The sequence below is a fragment of the Ipomoea triloba genome, chromosome 13, assembly GCF_003576645.1.
Source record: "Ipomoea triloba cultivar NCNSP0323 chromosome 13, ASM357664v1".
In the NCBI taxonomy this organism is placed as follows: Eukaryota; Viridiplantae; Streptophyta; class Magnoliopsida; order Solanales; family Convolvulaceae; genus Ipomoea; species Ipomoea triloba.
In genome coordinates, this window is record NC_044928.1 from 23576582 (window position 1) to 23587371 (window position 10790).

General features: G+C 34.8%; 1 protein-coding gene across 1 annotated transcript in view; it reads left to right on the forward strand.

The window, feature by feature from the left end:
* Nucleotides 1–2664: 2664 nt before the first annotated feature.
* Nucleotides 2665–10790, forward strand: part of LOC116001981 (protein transport protein SEC23-like) — a 9298-nt gene continuing 1172 nt past the window's right edge. Inside the window, exons 1-11 of the mRNA XM_031241973.1 lie at nucleotides 2665–3649; nucleotides 3736–3909; nucleotides 5033–5194; nucleotides 6209–6351; nucleotides 7891–7966; nucleotides 8072–8244; nucleotides 8358–8439; nucleotides 8790–8867; nucleotides 9065–9226; nucleotides 9357–9620; nucleotides 9935–10039. Coding sequence (XP_031097833.1) covers nucleotides 2894–3649; nucleotides 3736–3909; nucleotides 5033–5194; nucleotides 6209–6351; nucleotides 7891–7966; nucleotides 8072–8244; nucleotides 8358–8439; nucleotides 8790–8867; nucleotides 9065–9226; nucleotides 9357–9620; nucleotides 9935–10039 — 2175 coding nt within the window. The 5' untranslated portion in view covers nucleotides 2665–2893. The remainder of the gene's footprint in view (nucleotides 3650–3735; nucleotides 3910–5032; nucleotides 5195–6208; nucleotides 6352–7890; nucleotides 7967–8071; nucleotides 8245–8357; nucleotides 8440–8789; nucleotides 8868–9064; nucleotides 9227–9356; nucleotides 9621–9934; nucleotides 10040–10790) is intronic.

The following is a 10790-nucleotide window of genomic DNA, read 5'->3' on the forward strand; positions in this document are numbered from 1 at the left end:
AAACTAAAAGAGTGGACAAAAATAGGACGTTTGAAAAACGTGTACAAAAATGAAAAAACTGAGTTTGAAACATGCGTTTGAGGTTAGAAAAACATGTCTCACTTGCATTTGACCCCCTTTTTTTTTTTTTTTTAAATACAAATCTCAAACGCAAGTTGGACTTGCATCTGATGTATAAAACGCAATTCAGACTTGTGTCTGATCTAAAAACTTACGTCTGGTCTTAAAAAAAACAATTAGTCGCTTTCTTCTTCGGCAACTAAAGTTTGTCGCCTTCTCCTACGCAGGAAATGACAACCCAACTGGGTCGCCTTCCAGCGAAGGAGAAGGCAACCAACCATCTCCTTCTCCGGAGAAGGCAACCAACTGGCGACCATTTTGGTTTCCTTCTTTTGCGAAGGAGAAGGTAACCATGGTCGCCCGCGACGACCATTTTTTTTTAGATCATACGCAAGTCTGCCTTGCGTTTGAGATCGATATTTTGAAAAAAAAAAAGTCAAACGCAAGTGAGACATGCATTTTCGACCTCAAATGCATGTGTTCCAAACTTAGTTTTTTCATTTTTGTACATATTTTTCAAATGTCATATTTTTGTCCACTTCTTGAGTTTTTCAAAAACCCAACCCCTCCTACAGCACCCCCACTTCATCTCTCTCTTCCATCTCTCTCCTCCACCTATGCATTTCCACATGCAAAAATCATGTAAGATCCCCTACTGAAGTTTTTCGGTTAACTATTTTTTAATAAAAAATTTACCGAAGTTTGCACACTTAAGTTAGGGACAAAAAGTGCAATGTAACGATAACTTAGGGACGGAATTTTCAATTAGTATAACTAAGGGACGAAAAGTGCAACGCCAAAAATAACTTAGGGACGAAAAGTGAGTATGACAAGAATTTAGGGACGAATTCTACAATTACCCTATAACTTAGAGACGAAAAGTGCAATCTTTTTTTTTTATTTTTTATTTTTTTTATTTTACAATTCTTCTTTGTTTTGTTTTGTTTTGTTTTTTTTTTTTTGAAAACAATTCTTCTTTGTTTGATGTATTGATTATTTATATTACCCTTTTTTTTTTCTCCTTATAATTTTATTATTATTTTTCTTATTAGACTAAATATATGTCAATAAAATTATTCCTCCAATTGTGGTTGCCCACGGGAGGGTTCAATGACAATTTGAAATCTAGCAACTTAAAGTGATAGTCAGCTTAGATTTGAATGAATATTGTAATTCAATAGTGATTTGGATGGAAATTTTTTATATTTTGATGTATCTATCATCTATATCAGAAAACCTATTTTTTAATTTTAATTTTTTTTCTAAGATACCAATATGTAAAAAAAAAATGATATATACTAAAGTTCAAATTTTATTTTGATGTACTAATGTACATTCATACATTTTAATTAATAAACACAAAATTTTCTTAAGTCTCGAGTACATTATAAAATATAAAATATATTAAAATAAAATTTATAATATAAAAAGTGACTTTTACAAATATCTCTTTATGCAAATAATAATAATATTATTATTATTATTATTATTATTATTATTATTATTTGGTGGTTGCTAGTGTATAAATTATCAACGAGACAGTTTCAAATATTATATATTAATGATGATTCATTGAATATTGGATGAATTGGCCAGGGCATCCAATTAACCAAAGACAGAGAAAGATCACAGATGATACCTAAATCAATGTTTATATATGTGTGTGTTGCAACTTATCAAATTCATAATTCATCCACAAATGATGTAGAAATGCGTGAAGCATTCACGTAACTAGAAACAATATGATTTGTTCGGTTTAAACATTAGAATCATGATAATGACTTAATGAGTTTGAATAGGAAGAGACACGTACTTTATTTAGTACTCCGTAGTAAATAAGAACTGGAATTAAAATAATTAATTAATAAAAATAAATAAATATATAAAAATATATAATACATGTGTATATATATACACATGTATGCATGCACGCATACATACACAGTGACATTGGTATGTATATATGTACACATATATGGGAGTCGAAGTCCTTTCAAAAAAAAAATATGGGATTCAAAGTGAAACTATTCAATTTAAAGTCTACGTAAGAACTCTATTCCAGGTTACTTAGTACAATTTATTAGTAGAAACGCAAATCATGTCGCTCATGAATTAGCCAAGGTTGTCGGAGCTAGCACTTCTCAATCGGCGTGGAGTGTAGTTTCACCACCGTTTTTTATTCATTTACTATCTTAATATAATCTTAGCTTTGTTAGTTTTCACCAAAAAAAAAAAAAAAAAAAGTCTACATAAGAAAATGATCACTACTTAATATAAAAGACATGCTTCTAATGTTGAATTTAATAGTTAATATGTAAATACATTTTTGATTCATTGGCCAAAATTTGTTATTGCATTGACAATTTGACATTGTTCTTGTATGGTACATTTATTTATTTATTTTTTTGAGTACATTTATTTATTTATTTATTTCAATGTATTTTTCATATATAGTTTGGAATAAAAAAAAACAAAAAAGAAAAAGTGTGGGGGTGTTAGTGTAGTTTAGAAAGTAATTAAGGAAATAAGTTGAATATTGAGAAACATCATTGGTCCATGTAAAAAAAAAAATTTCAACCTCTTCTTTTCTTCATCTACCCCGCTCTGCTGCCTAACCTTCTCTCACATACCTCTATCTCCCTCCCAATTTCTCTCTCTCTGTTTTCCCTTCTTTCTTCGTCGCTTCTTCCGCCGTGTGACCCCTTTGGCCTCTACCAATCACCCGCCATTACCATTGGGGTCGCCCAATTTTCTTGTATTTTGTCCTAAATTAAAAACCAAAAAGATTTTGTTTATATAGTGTTTGTTTGTATTTATAGCGAGATCATCGTTAATGGCGTCCAGCGAGATCTCTCAGACGGATACGGAGGGCATCGACGGCGTCCGCATGACGTGGAACGCGTGGCCGCGTACAAAGGTCGAGTCCAGCAAGTGCGTGATCCCAATCGCGGCCTCGATCCACCTGATCCGTCCCCAGCCGGAGCTCGTCACGGTTCCCTACGCGCCGCTGCGGTGTAAGACCTGCGCCGCCGTGCTCAACCCCTTCGCGCGGGTCGATTACCAGGCGCTGATATGGATCTGCCCCTTTTGCTTCCAGCGCAACAGTTTCCCTCATCAGTACTCCGCCGTCTCCGAGACCAACGTCCCGGCTGAGCTTTACCCCCAATTCACCACCATTCAATACACTTTGCCTCATAACCCTAATATCAGCCCCAATTCCGCTGCCGGCCCGCCTCCGGTTTACTTGTTCGTCCTCGATACGTGCATGCTCGAGGAGGAGCTCGGTTTCGCGAAATCCGCATTGAAACGGGCTATCGGAATGCTCCCGGAGAATGCCTTGGTTGGGTTTATCTCCTTCGGAACTCAGGTGCAGGTGCACGAGCTTGGGTTTTCGGATATGTCGAAGGTGTATGTGTTCCGGGGATCAAAGGAGCTGTCTAAAGATCAGGTTTTGGAGCAATTGGGGCTTGGTGGCGTTGGTGGAAGGATGCAGAAGGGTGCTGGTGGTGGGCCCACAGGGGTGCTTCCTGATCTCGGTATCAACAGATTCTTGTTGCCTGCTACAGAATGTGAATACACTCTGGATTCGGTCAGTTTCAGCTCAAAATCTGTGTTTCCCCAATGTGCTTATGCTCACACCAAGTTTTATTAATTCTTTGTTGGTATTCTATGCAGTTATTAGATGAGTTGGTTACGGATCAATGGCCAGTGCCTCCAGGAAACAGGGCATTACGCTGCACAGGGGCGGCTTTGAGTGTAGCCTCGGGTTTGCTAAGTGCTTGTATGGCTGGTGCTGGTGCACGAATTGTAGCCTTGGTGGGAGGTCCATGCACAGAAGGGCCTGGAGCTGTAAGCCTTTTCATCTACTATATTTTTGCTCCTTATTTAGTTTCTGTTAAAATTTTTGGCCCCTCCAAATAGATAATACCCCCATTGACATTTGATTCTCATTGGCACTTGTTCCTTATGTGCTTGGTTAGATGCTTACATGCCCAATCCTAAATTTCACAGGAAAAACATGATTTTATTTTTGTTTTTTATGAAATTAATAAAATAATGATAATTTTCTCAACATGATGGTTTCATGAAATAGCAGAGCTGCACTAGAGATACATTTCATTGAAGCAGCTTTCATACACAGTGTTTATTGTTCTTATTATGCTTGTTTTGTGGTGAATAGGAAGAAAATCAAAATACTTCAAACTGATGAATTTTATAACCCTTTTCCTGTAACTTTAAATAGTGGGTTTGGGCTAATACTAGTAACATATATTTGAGAAACGGGGAAAGAAGGGATCAAATTATGCACACATAGTTTCTTGGATGTGCAAGGAGATATACATGAAATGATGAAATTGATCTCTAGCTAATCTGAGGTCTAGTATTTTTGGGTATTGTAGGCTTGTACATATTTATTTCCTGATGCTTCCCTGTCTCTAGCAGATCATGAAAATGAATAGTTCTGTTAACATCTGAAGAAGCTGCAACCAATTTAAACACTTCTGGTTGGATCCAAATTGAACTGGAATTGGTTGTTCAATATTTGAACAGTATGGCATCTTGTTATTTATCCAAAAAAAAGTTTGAAATAACTTAGAAATGGTTTAGAAGGGTTAATGGGCATCACTTAGCCAAACTGTATTGCTTATATAAGTAGGAGTGGTTGCATTGTTTTTTATTCAATTTTATGTTTACAGCTCACATCTCTACCTCATCTGCAATGATTATTTTCATGGCTTCGTTATTACCAGTGGATGCTATTTTGACTTGTGATATTCAGCTTTAATTCTCTCCCCAATAGTTTAAATAATGGTTAATTTAGTACTTATCTTAGTTTGCTGCATCAAAATCATCATATTCAATTGGATTTTAGTCATTTTACTGAATGTTCTTGCATTTTATTCATTCGGCTGCAAATTCAAGTTTCTCACCATGGAGACTGGTACTAACTTTTCTTTTTACTTTTCTTCAGATTGTTTCAAAAGATTTATCAGATCCTGTTCGGTCCCATAAGGATCTGGATAAGGATGCAGCACCCTTTTTCAAAAAGGCAGTCCACTTTTATGAGGAACTTGCAAAGCAACTAGTCAGTCAAGGTCACGTGTTGGACGTTTTTGCATCTGCACTTGATCAGGTTTGTCTTGGCCAGCTCTTGATCTGAATTAAAGATTTTGGTTATTTATTATTTCCCATTGAGTCTTCAGTAGCTTTTTAGAATGCTATACACAAGAATCTGATATAATATTTCATGGGTTGGTTTACTTAAGGTCTTGTTTAAAACTACTCAAAGCCACTGCCTTTCCGTTATGCAGTTTTGTTCATTTTGTAACCTCACCATTTGCTTTGTACTTATATTTTGTAAACCTCTTAGACAATTGATGAATTCAGAAGTTGGCTCTGTAAATGGAAAATCCTTTTGAAAATTTTATTTTGTTGCAATCTGCTAATGGAAATAATTCTATGCTAATTGTCTAATTATCAATAAGTCCATTTCACTTTTTCAGAGTCAAATTGATCAATTTTTAGTAAGAACTATAACTTTGATTAATTTAGTCATGAATATAAATTTGTATATTTAGAAATTGCTAGAGTAGTTGCCTTTTTATTTATTTATTTTGTTATTATTATTTTTATTTGAAACTCCAAAGTGAATGAGGTCTCCAGTGTATGGACAGAGCCACAGTGGGATGTGCTAAGTTTATTTTCATATACATATAGAAATGTATATGAAAAGTCTCCCACATGTCTATTCATATGCATGTGCATAATCTATTATTATATGATTGTAGACCATAATTTTCTCCTGAAACATATCTTGCCCCATATTTAAGGGAAAATAGATACAGATATGCATTTGTAAAGTCACATAAATATCTATTCACATGCATATGCACATTAGATGTTCAATCTATTATATTGTTTTAGACCATAATCTAAATGGATGCTTAGTGTTAAATGGTCTGGCATGGCAAAGAAGTGTCTACCAGGCTCTGCTGTTTTCTAATATCATGTAATTTTCACCTTAGGCATCACCTCAGAAATTCTCCCCTTTAGAATATCTAAGCATTTTAATAATTATTCTTTCCTTGTGTTAAGTACTTTTATATTTTAATCCTGTTCTTTTGCCTAATGTGGTTTAAATATACAGGTTGGTGTTGCTGAGATGAAAGTAGCAATTGAAAAAACTGGAGGACTGGTAGTTCTAGCAGAAAGCTTTGGTCATTCTGTTTTCAAGGATTCTTTCAAGCGTGTTTTTGATGATGGTGAACAGTCTCTTGGGCTTTCCTTCAAGTGAGTGTCATGATATATTTTATTTTCACTTTTCTGTCTCCCATAGTAGTTTGTCTTGTTTTGTCCTCTAATTTGATTACTTGAAGATAAAAAGGAGTAATTTATAGGGGCATAAACAATCCTTTGGGAGTTTGGGCTTTATTACAAATGGAAGGCAAGGCTTGTAATTAATGAAAGAAAGGCTAGGCTTTATGGAGCAAGATTGATTGATGCTATAAAATAAAATTTATAAAAAATGGGATACGTCCACCAATTGACAAATTCTAATAATCAATGATGTTTGAAAAACTAGGTTATACAATTTGTTTTCAATTCTTAGATTTGCAGCATTTGGCATATTAGTTACTGGGGTATATTACAATGAACACTACTTTTAAAGGACTGATGACTTGAATGAGGTACCACAAAAGTGAACTTTAACTTCCTTGGGCTTGCTAAACATAGAAATCTATGATAGGGTAAATGAGATAATAGTATAGGTATAAAACAAATAGTAGATGAAAACCATGAGATGTTCTTTTCCCTGGTCTTGCTGTATCCCATAAAATGTCAAGATAGGTGTGATTTAAGTTTAAAGATGACAAGTGGCTATTAAACTATAGATACCTGACCAGCTGACCTTTCTACTCAGATATTCACAGTTTGTCAAAAGTAAAAGATAATTGGACAATATTTGGGTGCCTAAATTATACTTATGTAGCTGATGGGTTTATATATGTGGATTTAAATCTACCCATTAATTCCCACTTTCGTGAAGAAATGAAATACTTTTGTCTGAATTCAATCTAGTTTCCCTAGCAGCTATCTTAATTAGATTTCCCAATTCTCAGTACTAAACTAGAAAGTTACTGCATATTGATCTAGGGATCAAAACATTAGCGTACCTACAATTAAGATCTCTCCTGCAGTCTCTACATACATAGGCATTGGAACATGGAGAGATGGCCAAAAACAAAAAGCATTTTCCTTCTCCGAGTAAAACTAACTTTATTTTACACTGAGATGTTCAACTGCACCGACAAGATCTCAAGGAGCTCCATTGTTCACTGTATTTTTATCTATGGATAATGTAGTAAGTAGTTTTGTTTGCTCCTATGGCTTTCAAATCTTTATAGGCAACTAATAATTAAAGTAGGTAGTTTGATGTGTTGGAAGTTTGCTGGATTCCTGCCAGCATTGACTGGATTCTGATGAACAGTTATTGGAATTGGTTGTGGTAGTGTTTAGCAGTATCCACATTATTTTTTTTTATTATTTTCAAAAAGTAAAGTGTTTTGTTAAATTAGCAGTAAAAATGTGTTACCAAAATTTTAAAAGTTTGAAATATATAATGCCTGCTTTTTTCCCATATAAAATATTGGTAGAAAGTGAGCGAATTTATCTGCCCATACTTCACTGAATGAATGAATCCTTTGCACATGATGACCTTGGCTATTGCTTTTTGTGGTGATGCCATTTATGCATCCATGTATCAGTGGCTCTTTCTTTTTTCTTTTGGGTACAAATTATTGCAAGTTCTAATTCATATATTTCTTCCAGTGGTACACTTGAGATCAAATGCTCAAAGGATATTAAGATTCAAGGAATCATAGGGCCTTGCACATCTCTAGAGAAGGTTTGTTCGTTTTTTGTTAATTGGATATAAGACCTCTCCTAGAAGACAGTACTTTTGTTTTATGATCATTTAGAAGGTTGTTGCTGATGACTGAGTTACTGGCAGAAAGGACCTGCTATTGCCAACACAGTTATTGGAGAGGGGAATACTACAGCTTGGAAGATGTGCAGTATTGACAAAACTACATGCATGACTGTTTTCTTTGATGTTTCATCCAGTGAAAAGTCAGACCCTTCAGGCAATGCAAATTCGTATTTGTACATACAGTTCCTTACAAGGTACAAAATGTCAAGAATTTAAATGCAGTTACCTAATTTCCCTCTTGAAAAGGGTTTGGTTGAAGAATAGGTACTGTATTGACTAATTCTTGTTGTCATGAATTTGAATGCAGTTACCAGGGCTCTGATGGCCAAACAAAATTGCGAGTTACAACAATAAGTAGAAGATGGGTTGATACTGCTGTCAACTCTGAGGTGTGGAGACAAATTCCTTGATGTGATTTGTTCATTATACGGAATACCATTTTGTTGTCTATACATTTTGGATTAATCAAGAATAGACACACAACCACCTTTCATAAATGCTTTAGATATATGTGGCAACAGTTTCCACCTTATATGCATTTCTTAGTAATAGAATTCAATAAGGTTTTGTGAAAGGATTTATTTTTATTTTTTTGGTATCCATAACCTAACTAGAATTAAAACTCTTATGAACATATGCCTTTGTATGCACATGATCTTTTTGCACTTTGTGAATTTTTGTGGAAAGCACATTTGGATGGGTTGATGCTGAGGTGTAGTGGCATTTTTTATTTTTGCAGGAGTTGATTCAAAGTTTTGATCAAGAAACTGCTGCTGTAGTAATGGCTAGATTGGCTTCATACAAAATGGAGATGGAGGTATCTTGTCTTTCTGCATTTGTAAATTATCCTCGAAGTAGTTAACTATTTATTATACTAGACTTCTTTTCCTCCTTATAGCTTGCAAGTTATTTCTATTTTATTATGCCCTGCTTAAACATCTTTAACATTTTTTTATTTTCTTGATTATCAAGTTTATTCTTTAAGGAAACCTGATGGAATGATTGTTTTTCCAGGAAGGTTTTGATGCCACTAGGTGGCTAGATCGGAATCTAATTCGTCTTTGTTCTAAATTTGGTGAATATCGGAAGGATGACCCTGCCTCATTCACATTAAATCCATTTTTTTCATTGTTCCCTCAGTTCATGTTTAATTTGCGGCGATCTCAATTTTTGCAAGTAATGTTACTCAACAAGATCTCCTTATTCCTCATCTGTTGAATTTTTGTGATTCACCTTTTATATATATAAATATATATATATATATATTTACACATTGCCCTATTTCTCATAAATGTTTGCCCCATAGGTTTTCAATAATAGTCCAGATGAGACAGCTTACTTCCGCATGTTGCTGAATCGAGAGAACATAAGCAATGCTGCTGTCATGATTCAGCCAACACTAACGTCATTTTCATTCAATTCTCCACCTTCACCAGCTTTGTTGGATGTGGCCTCAATTGCCGCTGATCGTATCCTCCTGTTAGATTCTTATTTTAGTGTAGTTATATTCCATGGAATGACAATAGCTCAATGGAGAAACATGGGCTACCAAAAACAGCCAGAACATGAGGTTTGCATTCATACTCTCTCTCTCTCTCTCTCTCTCTCTCTCTCTCTCTCCCTCTCTTATTTTTCTTTTTCTTTGGGGTAGATACTTGTTTTTGTGTCTTCTAATCTTATTTCCTTCGGAATCTATAAAGCCTGACTGGATTTCCTCCATTGCCCAAAAGGTTCCCTGTCCCCACCACTGGTGGTACTATCAATTTTTTGCTATTAATTTTGGGAGCAGACTTGTGACAAATGTATCAATGTTTTCCAGTGCATATTTATATGCCTATAAGTAAAAAGAATGCTCATTTGGTCAAACTCTATTTTACTTTCCAGGCATTTGCACAATTACTGCAAGCTCCACATGATGATGCCCAATCCATCATTCATGACCGGTTTCCTGTTCCCAGATTAGTGGTGTGTGATCAGCACGGGTCCCAGGTAATGATTTCAAGAAACTTAAGCTTACTAATGTTTTAAAATTCAATTTTGGTTGTCTTGTCTGCGCTCTTAAAACTTCTTGGTTCCAAAATTGATTTATCCCCAGTCAGGAAGATGGAAAGGTTACTTTTCCTTAATTTACAGTTTTTGGTGTACTCCATAATGGATTGGTAGTTCTTCCTATATGGAAATTTGCGTATGACCTCAAAGTGTAAAAACCGTTGGTCCTTAAAAAAATTAGTCCGTTTAAAATTGTGTTCAAATACTTTCAAGCAAGGTGTGCCACGTTTACTAGTTTGGTAGGTGATTATGAGGAAAGTATTTGATCTAACCCATATTACTTGATGTTGGATGTTAGTAGAAGCTCGTCATGAACAAACACAACTATTTCCATTGCTACTAGCAAAAGCTCAATAGTTTCTATAACATCAGTCTATAGTTTGCGTTCATTCATCTAGAAGACAATATCCACTGAATCTTCAGTGGAGATTTGCTTATCATTTAAGATGTCAATTGCCTGTATTGATTTTTTTAGACATCTATTCTACAGATACAGTGCAAGTTACCTATGTCGTCACTAAATCAACTTGGGACCAAAGTAATGTTTTGCAGACTTGATATATATATATATATATATATATATATATATATATATATCACATGTTCTACCCCAAATTTCTTATGTGGTTTATATTGCCATTGAGTGCAATATGATCCATGAATGGGAAAGTATAGAGTAAATGGAAACCAA